The sequence below is a fragment of the Carassius auratus genome, chromosome 41 (genome assembly GCF_003368295.1).
Source record: "Carassius auratus strain Wakin chromosome 41, ASM336829v1, whole genome shotgun sequence".
NCBI lineage: Eukaryota > Metazoa > Chordata > Actinopteri > Cypriniformes > Cyprinidae > Carassius > Carassius auratus.
This window is the reverse complement of record NC_039283.1, coordinates 6,626,580-6,647,163: the sequence shown is the minus strand read 5'-3', so window position 1 is coordinate 6,647,163 and position 20,584 is coordinate 6,626,580. Positions and strand designations below refer to the sequence as shown.

Here is a 20,584-nt window from a genome sequence, read left to right as displayed (position 1 = left end):
TGATTGATTGATTGATTATAGAAATTATTTCCTAATAGTTCCTATGGCTAGTTTTGCAGTCAAAAAGTTATTCTAAATCAGCTGATGTGGCAGAAATGGTGACATCGGCTCAAAAAAAACTGTATTTGGTTTATTTAATTCACACGTTTAATGTGATATTGTTATGAACTAATATGATTTAAATCTTTAATAATTGCAGGTTGAATGATTCATCCAAAAAATTATGACAGGAGGACACGTCCTGAAAAAGAGGAAGGATGCACAGGCAATTCATTATTTATATTCTAAAATATTTCATATCACATCCACATCTCTCAAAATAATCACATTATGATCGTATGTGTAATTTGTTATTTGCGATGTTTGTTTTTAAATATTTTTAGTCTACAACTTTCATCTTTTAAATACTATAACATGAAGGGAAAAAAAAACACTGACCATCTGCTGACGTCATCCGTGTGTTTTTATTATGAATTTCTTGAACAGATTATTTCTTCAGACGGTTTTCAATAACAATCAATCCATATAATCCATGTCATTGTGTCTATAAGTAAAGTTAATTGTCCCAATGGTAACCATTGTAATAACATAGCTTATTAATGCAAATTTATCCATTCTTAATATCACACTGCAAAAACAACAGGCCTTTATTTACTGACAGGTTTCCACTGTACACTAACACAGACAGAGAAATAGTCACGGGAAAAAGAGAGGAGGAGTGCGAGCTGGAAAGAGGAAGGGGGTGGCACAGTTGTACATTCAGAAACCAAAAAAGCAGTGGCAGTATCTAAAGAGGGTATGGACAGAGAATGGACAGGAGAGAAAAGAGAGAGGGAGGATGATGGCGGAGGTGAAAAGTGTTCTAGGCATCACAATAATGTGCCTTTCTGTTCCACTGTGAATCAGATATTAACAAGTTTTTAAAATACACAATTGAACACACAAATAAATAGACATTCATCAAGCCAATCATTATCGCTCTTATTACTAATACTATTATTGTCATTATCACTGTATTTTACCAAGAGATATTAGAAAAAAATACAGAGGCTATCTGAAAGTGCAAAGACTGAAAATGAACGAAAATAATGGAACCGACAACAAAAAAAATGATTATAATAGTAGTAGTCATTTGTATTTACATACATTTAAGTACAATCAAAACTGCCCAAGTTGAGCTAACATTCTGATACAGCAGAGGGCATTGCACTGTACTGTGTTTTTTGTGAGGTTGTGAGAAGAGGTGCACAGAAGATTTGTGTGTGTGTGTGTGTGTGTGTGTGAATTGTGATGCTTAAAAGAAAGCACTTGCATACCTAGCTGTAGTCTATCACTATTACAAAACACCTTTACTGACTAGTCCTCTACATCTGTACATGTGAATTTGTTCAAGGAATGTATCAAGAGACAGATTGTGCAGAGGAAATACAGCTTCTGAAGTAGTTTTGTACTCGGTTTACTGGGCACAAAGCATTACATTAATTACAAAAGGCTGTAATTTGAAACATTCAGAGTCAATTAGTTGAGATGAGTTGACAATTAGGGTTTTCATTATGTTCAGTGTTGTGAGCACATCAGTTGGAAAGGTTGTAGGATGAATGAACATATAATTGTGCCATTAATAAATATTGGGATCTGGGTTGAGAGTGGCAAAGAGGGAATGCATTGTGCACTGTGGGAGCGTACATTCCAGAGAGAAGCATTGCATTCACAGAGGCTGAGATCCTATAATTGTGTCGCTGGCGTGTTAGACAATATTCATTTTCTTTGATGGTGCATCTGTGTGTGTTTGTATATTCCTGTATTTTTAAATGAGTGGGCGGTGTTTTACTATGTGGGTGTGGTTAATTGGCTCAGTAGCGTCTGGGGGCGGAGTCTCTTCCCTCCTTCTTGATGATGATTCGTTGGTCATCACTGGTATCATCTGGCGAATCCACAACTTCTTCCTCGTCATCACACTCTTCCATATCTGGTGCAATTCCCATGCGGTTCTCATATGTCTGAGAGAGAAAATAAAAAGAAAGATGCGTAAACGATACCACACACATTAGTAATAATGCTCATCCACTATCATTCAGAAGGATTGGGGTCAGTGGGATTATTTATTTGTTAAATAATTTAATACTTTAATTCAGTAGGGGTGCATTAAATTGATCAAAAGTGACACTTAAGACATTATATGCTGATTTTTTTATTCGTCAAAGATTCCAAGAAAAAAAGAGTATCAGACAGCACATCTTTTCTCAACACTTATAATAAGAAGAAATGAGCACCAAAACAGCATGCTAGAATGACTTCTGAGGGATCATGTGACACTGAAGACTGGAGTAATGGCTGCTGAAGATGTATCATTGCTAATACGGAAATATATTACATTTTAAAATATATTCAAATGGAGAACAGTTATATTAAATGAGAAGAATAATATTTCACATTATTTCTGTCTTACTGTGTTTTTGATCAAACAAATGCTGCCTTGGTGAGCATTAGAGGCTTTTCAAAAACATTGAGAAAATTACAGACCCCAAACTTTGGAACAGCTGTATCTACTTCACTATTCATACCTCCATTGGATTCACAATGATGGTGAGGGCCGAATCGTCCCATTGGTTGCTGCCCTCTTTGCCTCCGCCTCCTGCTCCTTCACTACGGCGATGGATGGAACGGATGCGGAAGACGCCAAGAATCACCATGACAACCAAGAAACCCACGCACACCATGATGATGACAGTTGCGGCTCCTGGAACAACTGTACGCACGAGGAGTGAGAAACATTGTTCATTCTTTATATTTCAGAATTTTTATAGCTAAACTTTTAATAACCTATGAGATGAAAAATAAGATGTACTGATGAATATCTGTGTGTTTATATATATATAAATGTCAAACATGTACCCGAGTTGCGGTGTGGGTTAGGGAGTGTGTGTCCACTGAGCTCTCCAGTGTGATGGGATGGGTGGAGGAACTGCTGCTGAGATGCCAGCAGGTGAGACGGATGGTACAGACTGTCCAGAGAGTGCAGGAAGTTCACCTGAGCAAGAGTGGGAGAAAACCAGACAAAGACAGTGAGAGTGTGTGTTAACTAAGAGTCTGGTCTTTCAGTGGTACCCTCGGTCAGGAAGTGTGTGTGCTGTAGGTCAGGCTGGAGGATCCACATCAGTGTCGTGTGTTCAGTGGTGTTCATTACCTCCAGCGTCAGCTCGTTGCTGGTGTAGCGGCCGTTCATTTCTGAGCACGACAGCCGGAACCTTCTTTCGAAACGAGCAGAGCCCTTTGCTAAGCGATAGCGAATGGAGCGCAACACATCTTCATACACAGAGATAGACTCCGCTCCTGAAAGAGAGAAAAGGAAGGAAACAAGGTGTTGTTGTTTTCTAGAATGATTTATGAAGGATCATATGACACTGAAGATTGGAGTAATGACTGAAAAATCAGTTTTGACACCAAAGGAATAAATCACTTTTGAAAATATATTCAAATATAAAATTATTATTTTCACTGTATTTTCGTTAAAATAAATGACTGTTCAGTGACTGTTCCCAAAAACATTAGAAAATCTTACTGATTCCTGTACATCATTTGCATTGACAGCCCCAAAACATATTTAAACACTAAATTAACACTTCAACATGTATAAAGACGTTTTACATTATTAAATAACATATTAAACCAAGTGACATTTATTTTGAAGATGTACAGCACAGAACACTATTCATACAAAATAAAACACACAAAAAACTTATAATATTTCAATTTCTAAAACAGTTTTATCACCAGTGTATAAGCCATTAAGCTAATATATATATTTTTTTTTACCAGTGATGGCAATGTAGGCCGTTGTGTTGATGATGTCCAGTCCCCTCTCTTTTAATGCCTCCATGTCGACCAGAAGCTCCTCCCTTTCTGGGTTCAGCTCCTCCCCCAAGGGCTGGACTTCACACCCGTCCAGAGTATGAGCCACAGCATCTGACATCAGTGCTAATAAAGAGACGGAACAAGACTGAGTAATTATCTGCCCTTTGGCCATAACACTGAAGTGAGAGGAAAGCTAAGGTCTGTCTGCTGCATTGCACAAGCCTAAAGTCACCAATAACAGGTTAACCTGGGGGTCAATAAGTAATTCCATTGCTTGTTTTGATCTCACCTTCTATCAAGAGACGATGCTTGCATACTAACTTGCAAATATCTGACAGTGCATTGACCTTGACTTCTTCATTTAAAAAATCTCTCTATGCTGCATCGCCTCTGGACAAAACCAGAACAAAGCTCATAGACTGCAGATCTTTTGTACATAGTTATTCATCAAGTCAAGCCTCTGGGATGTTACAAGGTCTGATGTGTAGATCATTTTCCAAGGATAAATGAATCGAATCCATTTTGATTAAAAAGCCCTTCTAGAGGTCATCCATCAAGCGGTGGGTTCACAGATTACTGTTTTAGGTGAGATGTTCAAAACATACCCCCTCCTTCCATGCCCTGAGCAGCTGTGTTCACAGCATGAGACAAGGAGCAGACGATACGGAGCTCAGGAAACAAGGGAACCCCTTGAGGGCCCTCAAATTCAGCGGCTGGCCGGGCCAAGTGGGGTCCCACCCCAGAGAGAGAGATCTGAGGGGCGTCAGGCTGGAGCACGACCAGGTAACCCTCCAACTGTCTGAGAGAGAGACAGCTCTCTTCACTGAAACACCTACAGAAGGACAAAGAGACATGATGATTTAAAGAGAATAACTCCATATTTGATAAAAAAATCTTAATATTTTTTAAGACATTTTGTTGTGTTAAAATGAACACATTAATAATGAACAATGTTTTAAGTGAATTGGTCTTTTACAATTATGTAATATTTTATTTAAGGTGGGTAAAAATGTTTTAAGTGGTAAAAAGTCTCTTATGCTTACCAAGTTTGCAAATGCAGTAAAACGGTAACATTGTGAAATATTATTGCAATTTAATACAACTCTTTCTATTTTAATAAGTTTAAAAATGTGATTTATTCCTGTAATGGCAAAGCTGAATATTTAGCAGCCAGTTATGGAGTGAGTTTTGGTTCTTTATTACATGCGAGAAAATAAAAGATCTGAGAGAGAAAAAAAAAGTTTGAGAGAAAAAGCTATCACACTGATAGCAAAAAAAATTTCATGAGAGAAAAAAGAATATTTGAGAGAAAAAGTTTTCATGCCAATAGCAAAAAATAATAATATTCGAGACTAAAAAAAGTTTTGAGAGAAAGTATTTTCTCATAGAACATAAAAAAATATACATTTGAAATTTTTAAAATTATTTCTGAGAAAAAAAATCTCTCTCAAAATACTTTGAAAAAAACTCTCAAATATATATGTTTTGCTATCAGTGTGAAAATATTTTCTCTAAAAAAAAAAGTGTTTCTCTCGAAACGCTTTTCTTTGCTCTTGGTGCAATTTCTTGCTCTCGTGTCAGGATTTTGCTTTCACTGTGAGAATTGTGTCATGGGCGGGGCCACGTTCCTATTGGCCAGTCGGGTGAGCATCGTCTTGTCTTGGGAGTCGAACTGAATCATTACACCATTGTTCGGTTCACCTGCATAGATGCCGCCTCTGCCTTATGGATAGTTAAGTTGAGCAGTGAGCACGGACTAGTGATGGGAAGTTCGATACTTTTCCGCGAACCGGTTCTTTCGGACGGTTCGATTCAATAAACCGGTTGAAAAAACCGGTTCATCGGTTCTTTCACGCTCGACGTAATGACGTCATTGGCGATGACGTAATGGCGTCACGTCTATCAAACATTCAAATATATAAAGTCAGTAATCATAACTTTAGTCAGTTAAAACTTCATAATCATGAAAAGTTTACATTTGAGTTTTGCAACAACACCTAAATACAGTAACAGCAATAATGTGCATATGAGGATTTAAGTCTTCAAGATATAAAGTAAATAAATTAGGTGTCATCAGCGCAGACACCATAATCCACTTACTAAACATAATCCATTGCGATGTATTTGTTATTAAATGAACTTACGTTTCGCCAGATTGCCCTTCATCCAAGCCCTCAAAATACCCGCTCATAACTACTAGTACAGAATCAGAATCAATCACCAAAAGAATCCCTTCGGTTCAGAGACATGCTGTGAGTCAGTTGGCTTCACGCTGAATCGCGCATGCGCAGTATCATCAGTTCATCGGTTCTCAATTCGGACGCGTCCGACAGAAACGATTCTCGGTTGAGTGTACTGATGATCCGAAAACCGATGCAACCGGTTCTTGACTCGAGAACGAGAATCGCTCTAACCGGCACGTGCTGCAGTTCAGTGTCATCAGCTGCTTTACTCATGTTCATGTTCTGTTTACTACAAACTCAATTTGTGAATGTCATCATTAACTATAAATACAGTACAGATATCTCATAAATCATCCCTTATTCCTATATAAGAGTCTTTAGTCTTAATTATTCTCCAACTTCCCTGAAAACCCATTTGGCCTATACATTATATACAATATACAGATTGGAAACATTAATCTAAAAAAAATAATAATAAAAAAAATCAAAATAAAATATAGTTATTTTATCACACTTTCCGATGTTTAACAAAATACTTACAAAATTACACGCATGCGCAATATCATCAGTTCATCGGTTCTCAATTCGGACGCGTCCGACAGAAACGATTCTCGGTTGAGTGTACTGGTGATCCGAAAACCGAAGCAACCGGTTCTTGACTCGAGAACGAGAATCAGCTCATCGGTTCTCAAATCGGACGCGTCCGACAGAAACGATTCTCGGTTGAGTGTACTGGTGATCCGAACACCGAAGCAACCGGTTCTTGACTCGAGAACGAGAACTGCTCCAGCAGTGGGCGTGTTCGTTCATTATCTGGCTCGGCTCGGTGTTCATCTTCAGTTCGGTCTTCACAGCATTTCATTCAGTGTACTGTTTGAGTAAATGGATTACCCCGGGATATTGGTTTATTCTGACTCAGAGGGAGTGTCAGTCATGTTAAAAAAGTTAACAGCTTAAGTAATTTGTGGATTTATGCTTATTGGAGACGTGAACCGTTTCAAACGATTCAGTTCGATTTGGTGAACTGGTTCAACCGGTTCACTAAGAAGAACCGGTTAAATTGAACGATTCGTTCACGAATCGGCCATCACTAGCACGGACACTCCAATGTTTGGGTAAGATGATGACACACAGCTGGCTGAGCAAGTTCAGTATCACTGAAGATTAAACATTAAAAAATAGCACTCATATTCATGAATGAACGTGTATTATATTATTTGCTTGCTAATCGCTAGTAAAGCTAACCAGCCATCATGCTAGGTAAACTTGCAAACTCACCTGTTTTATACTATGTTTAAATCAAATGCCAAATTAATGTTTTGATTTAGATTTCATGCCTTATTTAGTGAGTAGTGAGCTAGTTTCTACCTTTGCACTTGCTAGCCTCAAAGCACCTGAAGAGTAACTGCTTGTTCTTACAACCTCCCGCACAACTTTCAACTAACATTAGTATGCATGGAAGGTGGCAACCCTACAACTAGCTAACGTTAGACAGTGATTGACATACCGTTTGAAAGATTTAAAAGAAAAAATAATTACCATGACAGTACAGGCACAAACATATTTGTGGGTTGCTAATGTAAGAGTTAGTCCTAAACCTGCAATTTACCTTGTCAGCTCTAGACCTCAGCTAGATGGTAAAAAATATTTAGAATAAGCCCCGTGTAGCTGAGTTTGCGAGCTATACATGCAGTGTAGCTAAACATGTGCAACAACCATACAAAGACTATTTTAAACAAAACTAGGTGGGACACTTTCAAACGGTATATCAATCACTGCTCACTACTCACTAAATAAGGCGTGAAACTATCTAAATCAAAACATTAATTTGGCATTTGATTTAAACATAGTATAAACCAGGTGAGTTTGCAAGTTTACCTAGCATGATGGCTGGTTAGCTTTACTAGCAATTAGCAAGCAAATAATATAATACACATTCATTCATGAATATGAGTGCTATTTTTTAATGTTTAATCTTCAGTGATACTGAACTTGCTCAGCCAGCTGTGTGTCATCATCTTACCCAAACATTGGAGTGTCTGTGCTCAACTTAACTATCCATAAGGCAGAGGCGGCATCTATGCAGGTGAACCGAACAATGGTGTAATGATTCAGTTCGACTCCCAAGACAAGACGATGCTCACCCGACTGGCCAATAGGAACGTGGCCCCGCCCATGACACAATTCTCACAGTGAAAGCAAAATCCTGACACGAGAGCAAGAAATTGCATCAAGAGCAAAGAAAAGCGTTTCGAGAGAAACACTTTTTTTTTTTTGAGAAAATATTTTCACACTGATAGCAAAAAATATATATTTGAGAGTTTTTTGAGAGAGATTTTTTTTCTCAGAAATAATTTTTAAAATTTCAAATGTATATTTTTTTATGTTCTATGAGAAAATACTTTCTCTCAAAACTTTTTTTAGTCTCAAATATTATTATTTTTTGCTATTGGCATGAAAACTTTTTCTCTCAAATATTCTTTTTTCTCTCATGAAATGTTTTTTTGCTATCAGTGTGATAACTTTTTCTCTCAAACTTTTTTTTTTCTCTCAGATCTTTTATTTTCTCGCATGTAATAAAGACACATTTCTAACTCCATACCCCAGTCTTCAGTGTGGCCAGATCATTTAGAAATCATTTTAATATGCTGATTTGCTTGTCAAGACGCAGTTCTTATTATAATCAATGCTGAAAACAATTGTGATGGTTAATATTTTGTGAATAAAATTGATCTCATTATATATATATAAAAAGACTGTCATGTTTGATTGATGTAATGCATCTTTGCTGATTAAAAATTTAATTTATTTTAGTTTCAGTTTTTAGTTAACTGACCCCAAACTTCTGAATTATATATGTATAATTGTGATTACTTTTATTAATTAATCAGAATATTATATTCACGTTACTGTTTGCAACTTTGCATAAATGTGTGCCCATATGTTTATGTGATGATGCCAATTAATCTGTGAGCAGCTGGTTAAATTAATCTCCATCTGATTGTTGATTCTACAGCTGGTCACCACAACCCATTGACCTAATATCTGGAAGCAGTAAAGTAAATACCTAATATCTACATGCTTGCCAAAAAAACGGGAGCTGTTATCAACAAAAATGTATTAAGTGCAATTATGACATTTTACAGATTTTCTTTACTCTGCACTTGGGCAATAGCTATGGACAATATCTTGTTACTTAATTTCAACTTGGGTAGTTGAAACTAACCTTCTGTTGGTCACTACAGTAAGTTCATTTTCTGACAAGACTTTAGTTGGGTAAGTTGAACTGCTGCAGAGAGATAATTTTTTGGGTGTGTTGATGGTTGTCTACCTGAGAGAGGTGGTCAGTTTGAGTGGCCGGACACCAGGTGTGGCGAATCGTAGAGAGTTCCTGTATGTCACCTGTTGAACAGCACGGTTGAAACTTTCGATGTCGTCTCCCTCTAACACCAGCACTGACTGGCTAGGGTTCACATGGACCTGAGGAAGGGATGCTCCAAGATAAATGTGACTTAAACTATAGAAAATAATTTTGCATCTCAGACACAAAAAAAACAAAAACAAATCAAAGCAGATCATTTATAGTAGTGCACCAAAAAATGTATGACTGTATTATGTGTAAAGATGTTACAATCCAAGTACCTTCATGCCTGAGCCCAAAGTCTCAAGGTCTCCGAAATCAAGGCCCTCTCGACAAGCATACAGACACTCCACAACACTGTGGGGCTCCACATTTCCTGGACGCACAGTCACTCCTGACAAAAGCCCTTTGTAACCACTGACAAACTTCACTATGGGCCAAAATGAGAAGATATATATAAATATGAATCGATTTGAACATTAAATACATATCGGCACTTAAGTGAGCATCTCTATTGATCCCAGATAGCTTGTGAAGACCTCACACCTGCACACCCTCCTCCACACACAGACATGGTGTGCACCTCACCTGTGTCTTTACTCTCGGGCATGGTGTTGTTCACAATGTCTTTCGGTTTCTCTTCTGGCTCTGCAGCAACGGAAAGATTGAAAATTGAAAGGAAACTGATAAAAGCTGTATTTATTCATTTTAAAGGAAAAGTTCATGTAAAAATTTAAAGCATAACACATTTTTTTTCATTTGAAATAACATGAGGGTGGGTAAATAATGGCAGAATTGTCATTATTTGATCTATTACTCTGCCCAGTGTCAAAACATCAGTCTAGGAGGTGATTAACACAGACTAGGTGACCCAGTTAGAAGAACAGCAGAAGTTGGAAAGCTTGGGCATCGTTCTACCACACTCATACACACACACACACACACACACTAAACGAGAGCCACATTGTGTAAGAACGATTCTGTTTAGTTGAATAATACATGAGTCTATTAATAGCTGAAACACACATAGTCTGGGAAAAGATCATGACTACAGATTTCTGCTCCCCCTTCTGCTGATACCGTCACACCAGCCTCTAAGCTTTATCACATATGACTAATATTACAATTACCCCAGCAGGCTCCGATGACCAGCCGCTGGTGGGGTGCCGGGTTGGGGATAGCTCCGTTGTCATGGATGAGTGCGGGATCAAAGGTCACGCCATCCACATAGAGTGTGACAGAGGGGAACTGCACACTAAGGGACAGGTGATGCCACTCGCTGTCACACACCTGTCAGAGTCAGAGGGTCAAAGTTCAGCTAAGCCCCACAACAACGTGTACACATACAGATGAATTGCATTCCACAACAAGATGTATCAAACCATTCCTGTTACAGAGTGTGTGTGACAGGATTGAAGTAACCGAGATCTGCTGTCACAGTTGGATTACCTGTTCCAGTTTCCAAAGGAATTTGACGGGTCTTGCGGTGGACACATCAGGCCAATAGAAGAGAGAGAGACGACAGCCGTGTACCGATAAAGAGTAGTGAGAGTACGAGTCATCTGGAAATGAGACCACAAAACTCTTTAATAGAGCTGCACAAATTTGAGTTCTTAAGCATTGAGCATTGATCAGGGATGTCTGGCACTTCAGTACTAAGTTTCATGTTTCATTTCAATTTTCATATAATAGTAAACACATCTAATATCTGTCAAAATATCATATCTGTGCATTAGAAATAGAGTTTGTTGCTTATTTTATTCAGAAGTAATTGCAGACTATATACCATGGTTTCAGTTTCACTTATTCATATTTATATTAATATGTACAATACCATTGTATAATAATAAGATATATTAAGATACTTAAAATAAATAATATTAGAATTAATAATAATTGAATTGAACAAAAGTCTCAGTAAAGACATTTATGATGTAACAAAAATCTATATTTCAAATATATATTTGAAATTTATATATATATATTTAAATATATATATTTTTTTTACTTTGTATTCATGAAACAATCCTTAACAAATGTTTCCCAGTTCCACAAAAATATTAGGCATTAGGCATTATTATTTTTAACATTGATAATCACGAGAAATGTTTCTTGAGCAGCAAATCAGCATATTAAATGTGACGCTCTGGAGTCTGGAGTAATGATGCTGAAAATTAAGCTTTACCATCACACAAATCATATTTACAAATATATAAAATATAAAATAGCTCATTTAAAATCTAATAATATATTTCACAATATTACTGTTTTTACAGTATTTTGGTCATATAAATGATCAAAATGATTCATATAAACTTTGGTGAACATCAGAAACGCCTTTCAAAAATCTTACCAACCCCAAACATTATATATATATATATATATATATGTATATATATATATATATATATATATATATATATATATATAATTTTACTGGCATTGGAATTTTGGAATTGAAATGTTACTGATATTTTAGTATGGTGATAATACCAGCACAGACTGACCATTCTTTACAGTGCTGCAGATAATAGTCTCCTCCTCTTTACGGCTTGCCCTCGCCTGATTGGCCGGTGGCTGGGTGCTGGCCCCTCCTCTTCGCATCCACAACTGCAGGGTGAAGTGATCACCGGATACTGCTGAAGCAATGGAATCAGGTACTACAGCAACATGGGTGGAGCCATTGAAGGAGAAGACCAGAGATGAATCAGAAGATGGTAGAGTCGGCACCGCGGCGGTCCAATTGCTTGCAGGAGATGGAGGTGGAAGGAGGTCAACTTCACCCCTCACAGCACCTGAAAACATTAAAAAGCCAACACATTATTGATTAAAAACAGGGCTGGTGTCAGCAAGAACTATATAATTATTGAGTACACCCTAATTTGAAGAGATTTCCATTCTGCAGCTAATCTAAAGAGAATGGAATGATTTGGGACATTTTCCCATCTGCTCTTAAAGAGATAAACAGTTTCGCAACAGAGACTGAAATCCTCAGTTTTCCATTCACTAATCATCTCTAATCCTAATGGAACAAGGATCTGCTATCCTCTAATTAAAACCGTAGACAATTTATCGAAGAAATGACAAATTCAGGAATCAACAGCATTAATCAAACGTACCACAGAGTCTGCGCACAGATCGATCTGAGTAGCTGTCCCTGTCACAGCCCTTCCCAATATGACCCGTTTGAAGCTCTACAGTAGCCTGGATGTTCCAAACCGTCTCCTCACACGTCTCCAGGTGCAGATTCGGGAAGAGAGGGATACTGCCAGAACCAGGAGTATACTCGAGGCGCTTTGTCCATCCTGTAATTCAAATACATACAAATATAATTACAGAAAATAACATGGGATGTAGCATAACATCAGTTTTCAATTTAGAATTTTTTTTTTTTTTTTTTTTTATAAAAAGGCAAATGATAATGTATTTTTTTCATGACAATAAATCAATACAATTTTATATATATATATATATATAAAATAAATAATAATAAATAATACTAGAAAATATAAAATGTAATAAATTAAATTAAATTAAAAAATAATACAAATAATTACCAATCCAGCCTGGCTTGCAGGAAGGTTTTACTGTGACTATGACCTGAGCATCAGCCTGGGCTCGATTCTTCCCACAGTCAAACGCTGTCACCCAGAAACTGTGGACGCGCTGGCGTTTAGAGTCCAGTGGCTCAGTGTTCTTTATGTTCCCTGAATTTGTAAGAGATAGAGAGAAGGTATGGATGTTCAACTGTTCGTTATCACAAACATCTAATAAGCCAATTACATATCAGCAACTCAATTTATTTAGGCATGTAGACATAGTCAAGACATCAGAATGGGGAAGAATGGTGACTTAAGTGTTATTAAACACGGCATGGCTGTTGGAGCCAGATGGGTTGGTCTTTTCAGAGACTGCTGATCTACTGAGATTTTCACACACATCTCTAGGGTTTACAAAGAATGGTCTGAAAAAGAGACTTGGTACTTCCTTGGAGAAATACCAAGGAAATAATGGTAAAAATACAAAGTGAGGGGCAGCTCTGTGGGCAAAAATGCCTTGTTGATGCCGGAGGTCAGAGGACAATGGCCGGTTCAAGCTGAGAAAAAGGTAACAGTAACTCAGATAACCATGAAGTACACAGAAGAGCATCTATGAACGCACGACATGTCAAACCTTGAAATAGATGGGCTTCAGCAAAAGAAGACCACATTGAGTGCAACTCCTGTCAGACAACAGAAGACTGGAAATATGTTGCTTGATCTGATGATTTTCTTGATTTCTACTAGGGTGATTGACAGCCTAACAAAAAGGCCGTTGGGTGTATATCGGGCTAAATAAGTACAGAGAATGCTGAAAAAAATGTAAGGCCAGAAGCTATGGTGAAATAGTCTCAGATTGTAAATAATAAAGCAGATTTAATACTGTCAGGGACATTGAAGATATTATTTTAAAAAAGCAGCTCAAAATGAGAAATGAGAGAAAAAACAAACAGCAATGAAAGACGACAGCGACGGGTGTAGGCCAACAGTGGACTGAAGGAGAGAGGGAGAGAGAGAGAGAGAGAGAGAGAGAGAGAGAGAGAGAGTAAAAGAACGATTTTGAAAGGGCACAATAAATAAAAGGATATTCACACAGCGGTGTCTGGTTCAGCCTGACCCAAATTACGAAAGCAAACCACATACACTACAGCAGAAAAATCTGCAAAGTCATGGCTAAAAAGAGGAGCTCTCTCCCTTGTTTGGCTTGCTCATTGTATCTTTCTCCCTTGTTTTGGTTTCTTTTAGTTGGCCAGTTCCTTCTTCATCAGCATTTGACATGTTACAGCACGTTGGCTATTGATCGCTTCCCCCTCAGTCTGTCAATGGGTGCTCTGGTCTGCACTGAATGATCAGGAATAGTGACTATCTCTCCGTCTCACTGCAGCAACTGGGCTTTTCAGAGAGTTGCCCTAAAAGCCAGCTTAACATTCACAAGCTGCCTCATTTATTTAATTATATGCAACATTATAATGATTAAATTAATGATGATTAATATTATGTATTACAACAATAATATTATGGGGGTGACTGTAACAGTAGTTTTGGGCCATTTAAAAACCCTTAAATAAAAGCTTATCTAAAAGTAACAATATCATCACTGTAATAACATTATACTCTTCTGAAAAGTTTTTTATTTATATGGGGACTTACATTATAATTATTTGAATAAAGAGATAGTTCACCCAAAAAATTAAAATTCTGTCATCGTTTAGTCATTCTACAGATAACAAAAGAAGATATTTTGAAGAATGTTGTTAACAAAACAGAACATTGACTGTATGGAAAAACTAAAAACTTTTATGTTCCACAGAATAAAGAAAGTCAAACAGGTTTGGAAAGATATGGGGGTAAATAATACAGATTTTTCAAACCTTTAAATCCTTTTAATAAAACATGTTGCTAGCTGAATAAAAAAAATTATAATAATAATAAAACATCCTTGAGCTGCATGCTTTAGTTGAATAATGTGCTTTAAAGATTACATTTTTCAATTCACCTTCAATTCGTACTGTTTTTCATTTCATAACTACAGTTAAATTGCATCCAACCTTACAGTACTGATCAGATCTTTTATGGAAGCTGCTGGCAATAGGGTGAGCCTTTCAATCATGTTAAATTTAATACATTTTAATCAACCTGGAGATTAAATAGTAAAAAAAATAATAGTTTAAAAAAAAAGACTCACCAGACTAAAATCTAGAACATTGATTAATGTAAAAGAAACTTATTCCATTTTTATTTAAAAAAAAAAATCTTTAAACTGAAATCTATTTAATCTTCAATGCTTACATATTCAATTTTACATATTAAAATTAAAATCACTATTTTTGTCAGGTGTCATCAATAGTCCCCGTTCACCCCTACATGAGATAAAAAGTGCAGCGTGTATCTGTATTTTATCAGAGCTGGCAGTTGTGGTTCTCACCATCATTGTCAATGGTGAAAGGGACGTTGGGCGTGATGATGTCATAGAAGCAGATCTGGCTGTACTGAGGTGAGCAGTCGGCATCAACGGCTTCCACCCGCACAATACGATCAAACAGACGACCCTCGGGCACCGACGCCTCGTACCGACGCTCCACAAAGACAGGAGAGAACTCATTCACATCGTTTACACGAACGTGCACAGTGGCCCTGGGAAGAGCGGGGTAAGAGTGTGAGAATGTGACAGATGTTGCAGAAATGAGCAGAAACCTGATTTTTAGGGAAATTCCATCTGAACCGAAGAAATCTCTTACTTGTGAGACTTCTTGCTGTTGGTCCCGTCAGGACCTTCACCGCAGTCATACGCCTGAATGGTGAAGCTGTGCTCCTTCTGGCTCTCACAGTCCAGAGGCTCCTTGGAGCGGACCAGACCTTCTCCAGTCGAGCGATCTAACACCACTGCCTCGAACTGAGCCGAGCTAGAACCACCCGGTCCGTTATGAACCCTAAACCCACAGATCTCCCCTGACAAGAGAATAATACATCTGCATTGACTACATTTCAATCAAATATATTTTGTTTGTGACAACCTTTGTACAAATGCTAATTTAAAGTGCCATTTACTAAACAAGTAAAAAAAAATATATATATACATATGTGAATGATGTGTAAGGGGCTGCTGAGTGCTCTTCTGGAAGTAAACACTTGTCTGCGCTCAGGAAATGCTGTCACACATGACACAGCACTGTGAATGTTAGCTCAGCCTGTGAGGGGGGAGGTCTACGAGCCGTAATCCCTCTGTAATTTGTGTAAACATAACATGTAATTACCGTAGTACTAAACTAGCTGCTAGAAGCTCCAACGTTGCCCCCTCCCCTTCAAAATAACCCTTACACCAAACCCTTCACTAGACCCTGTCAGTTGGAAATACACTAGTAATATTAAATGCAAAATTAGTTTTTCCTTTTCACACTTCAGGCATAAGAGTTTATTTACTCTATTTACTGACTACAGATCACTTTTATCGCCGTTCAGCCAATTTTCACCAGTTCTTTCAATAGGAATCCATGCAATCAGAAATTTAGCATCGGGGTGAAAAATTTCACCAAACAGGTTTCAAGTTTGTCATAACTATTATTGACAATAGACAATATACTTACTGTACACTTTATAATTGCACTGTAATTTGTTTATTTACCAAAGCATGACTAAATATCTGGTCACATTCACTAATTTCAGAGAAATTTTGCAGACAAATAAGATGATTTGTCTACAGACCTTCATGGTAACACCATATTAGTCTATAAGGGATAGGAGTACAGTGCGTTCAATTTGACTGTTATTTAACAAACCAAGCAGCTTATTATTGTTGGTCAACGCAGCATATTAACATGAACAGTTGACCCTTATGTGAAATCTGAGGGGGGAAATCTTTAGTCCTCACACGAAATTCCTAATTGAGTGTATTCCTACTGAAATGACTGATACAGAAATCGTTAAAGTGACTGCAGCTCAACGCATAAAGGTGCGACATGATATGCATCCTTACCTGCATAGTGCAGCGGTGCGTCTTTATCCAGGGCGAACAGAGGGGGGTTGAGGAGGACAGTGTTGTCGTTTTCCATAACGATCCCTTGGTACTCCGTTTCGATCCATGGCTTGTGTTTATTAGCTGAGAAAGAACAATCACAAAAGCAAGGGACAGGCATGAGAGCTACAAGAACAATCTGTGATTTTTTGTTTTGTTTTTTGACAAGGCTATTTATAACACGCCGTCATGAAGGTGGGTGAGCAGAGGCTCAAAGACGAACACAAGCAGTCCAAGCCGAAGGACTTTGCAACAAATAAAAAAATCATGCTAAAATACATCAGTGACAGATGGTGCAATGGTTCAGCCAGCTGTACGTATGCATAACACTTGCACATTAAGTTACAATCATACCCATATGGGGATTGACACACAAAACACACACACACACAGCATGCCACACCTCGCTGCTTTGCAGAGTAATTAGGTGTAGAAATGTTTGGCCTGATCGCACACCGAGAGGTATATTGCACCTATCGCTCAAATACAGACAGACAGCTTCTCTTAAAATGCTTGGAAGAACACCAAACCTCGCAAACCTACATTAAACACCCTAAAATATTAGAAACCTTCAACAATAAGGCTGGCCCACTGGCCTGGGGTCTTTCTGGCTGGTGCTGCATTGCCACTAAAAATCTTACATTCAATAACTTGTACATTCAATTGTTATGCCTTGCAACTTAAACATTTGGTTTTCTGTGATGCATTTTGGCATCTGCTTTGATGCTGCTTTGTCACTGAGATAATGTTATTTAGCTGGCTAACATAGAGGAGTCTGCCAAAATTGTAAAAAAAAAAAAAAAAAAAAATTCCTGATAGTCTAAAGAACATAGGTGTGTGTTGGGAACTGCAGTCCAATATTATCGTGATTTGTATGCCAGTGTTTTCCAGTGTGTTTTATTTATGGAGTTACATAAAATATGTTTAATTTCAATCAAATTTTTTTTAAGTTTGGGGTCAGTAAAAAAGTATATATTTAATTCAGCACGTACCCTACACAATAAAAATCTTACCGACACCATACATTTGAATGGAACTGTATATTCATGTTAAAATATCAGTATAAGTGTTAAAAACATTAATTTAATTAATCACTTATATTTAAAAAAAACATATAAATATTTCTAGCAAATATGTATTACTAAAAAATTTAAATCAATCATTTTCTTGCTGTGGTGCCAGTAAAAATTATGGAAACTTAAGTAAAAATCATGACAACTTTATTACTGAGCCATGTTTCATAAAAATGACTCTGTTCATAGGATATTATACTAGTACTATAGAGTGTGTTGACCACTAACTCGCAAATCTGTTTCATGTGTGGCTACATGCTAACAACCTCCTTCTCATATTTCAAGTTAGTCTGTCGTTTTTTTGTCATTTCTCTACCTATCGCTCTCTCTCCCACCCACCCACCCACGCCCGCGTTCCTCCCTCTCATCCCTCACTCAGCCATATAACATTAATCTGAGCATCAGACCACTGGATTACTCCTTGGATTACGCAGTGAGAGACAACGCTGTGCATCTCACTCCATTTATCACACGTGCCGCTCTCACACACTGACCACAGCATTTTGAACGACTCTGTCAACAGCTGTGCAGAGGATAGACAGAAAGAGCAATGCATGTCTGTGATCACATACGGAGAAACGTTAGCCGTAAATTAAGAAATATCACATCTCCGGTTTCTCACGTGTCTAAAAATAGCAGAGACGAGAACAGATAAGCTTTCACCCTTTTCTTCAAGGACAAGAGTCGAACTCTCACTCCTGCTTTCTTTCTTACAGATATCCTACAGTACATAATCAGCATTCTTTCTGTCCTTCGCCACATTTTGCTCTCCACGTAACTTTCATCTACTCGTTCTTATCTTCCTACGTGTGATTCCTACATCCTTTCCCACATCTCCTAGGATTTCACTTTCTTCAGCATGTCGTCTCTTCCCATGTCACCTTGAGATGTGGCCTACCTTTTGTGATCTCTACAAAATCTGCTGTTGTCATTCATACAGAAGGCATCTATTTAATAACTGATTTCATAATTAACACCCAGCACAGCGAATTGAGCTTCTGGTTTAAATAACTGATTGTGCCAGAGGTGCCAACAGAAATGTTAATACACTCATTCACACTTAATCATCAACACGATGCTCAGTATCAACATTCAGAAGGATGGAGGAGACTGACCTTTGTTGCCATGGGCAACCGAAGTCAAGCAAAAGAGGAGAAAGGAGAGAAAACTCATTCTGGCCATCTGAGGGAGGAAGGAGGGGAAGGACAGAGGGAAATAACATGCATTAACCTGATATGAAGCAGTTTAAGAGAGAGGACAGAGGAGAAACAGTTAAGCGCAGAGACAAGAGACAGAGACAGACATATTTCCTTGCCTGCATTTCCTTAAACGTAAACATTAAGACAAATACTCCGCTCTATGTAAATGTGAATATTATAGTCCATGTAAAAGCCTTGACATCGTTTTCGTAGCCTAGTATGGCCGAGGAGGTCTGGCTCACATTTGAGATACGCTATGTCGGTTATTATATATCCCGTATTTACTAGTGAAAATCAACACTCAATAAAACCTTCGTATTAAGCGAACTGAGTGCGCGTGAAATTGAGAAGTCCGCGCATCCTCGCTCACACGCGCGTGCAGGTGTAGCCTATCCTCGCGAACGGGCGCGCGCGCGCGGATATCACAGGCAGGTTTGTTAACAGAATATCAAACGTGATTCATGACGCTTGACCTCGAATAACATCTGAGCTGAAAAGATTTAGAAAGACTATGTCATTTACTTACATTAGTATTTTTAAAGCAAGATTAACACATTTCCAACTTGGATGACTGACTGATAGCAACGTGATATAACCTACTCGTGTTTAAAACGCGTTATTAAAACGACCGGTGTTAAATGTGTTATAGCGCACTCATAGATCTCACACATATATGCGACAAACATTAATCGATTTTTTTAAGACTGTAAATAAATTACAAAATCACCGTATAATAATATTTGCAAGCTGTTCAGATAGTATAACACCTGTGTTAAGCGCAAGAATTACATTAAAAATATTATGTTGGGATCAAATGTCCGTTACCGTGAGGTGTGAGATGGTACCCCGCTCAGTCTCCTCTAAACACCCGTCAGACTCACACCTATGACAGTCTGATGCTCGCGATGGGTGGAGCGCTGGGGCCTCCGGTGCCTCCCGAAATGATTCGAACTGTGAGAAGGAACGAACCTGGAATTTGAAGATTAGATACGAAGAAACCAATGTCCCCGTTTTCAGTGGATGCCGTGTATTAAAAAAGAGAGACGGTGTGGTATCTCCTCCCTCTCGCAGTTTCTTAACCCGCCCACACTGCGTCTCTCTCGCGCTCAGGACTCAGCCTCGGTGAAACGAGAATTTACAAATCCTACTGCAGCGAGGGTTTGCTTATTAATATTCATTAACTAATTTTCTGCTAATGGAATGCTCGGATGCAGGCTATTTAATTAATATTCATGAGCCAGGCAGTATTGGAGGGCATTAGTGCATAAGAAATAGATTATATGCAACAACCAAATCGACACAATATTAACATATCCTGCTCAATATTAATGAGCTACGCAGAGCTCATAGTATTTGTTCTTC

General features: G+C 37.9%; 1 protein-coding gene across 2 annotated transcripts; it reads right to left on the bottom strand.

The window, feature by feature from the left end:
* Positions 1 to 445: 445 nt before the first annotated feature.
* On the bottom strand, positions 446 to 20,372 carry LOC113059960 (calsyntenin-3-like). 2 transcript variants are annotated; one of them, XM_026228683.1, is made up of 19 exons: positions 20,048 to 20,372; positions 19,139 to 19,205; positions 16,912 to 17,034; positions 15,677 to 15,887; positions 15,364 to 15,572; positions 12,957 to 13,106; positions 12,519 to 12,704; positions 11,907 to 12,194; positions 10,849 to 10,961; positions 10,530 to 10,689; positions 9,988 to 10,047; positions 9,681 to 9,829; positions 9,370 to 9,518; positions 4,461 to 4,687; positions 3,817 to 3,978; positions 3,188 to 3,333; positions 2,896 to 3,031; positions 2,565 to 2,749; positions 446 to 2,000 (listed from the first exon to the last, which is right to left on the bottom strand). In XM_026228683.1, exons 2-19 carry the CDS (start codon positions 19,203 to 19,205, stop codon positions 1,854 to 1,856), a joined length of 2,868 nt encoding a protein of 955 aa, XP_026084468.1. In that variant the 5' UTR covers positions 20,048 to 20,372; the 3' UTR covers positions 446 to 1,853. The 2 variants fall into 2 exon arrangements, with proteins under 2 accessions (XP_026084468.1, XP_026084469.1); XM_026228684.1 differs by lacking the exon at positions 19,139 to 19,205.
* Between the last annotated feature and the right edge of the window lie 212 nt (positions 20,373 to 20,584).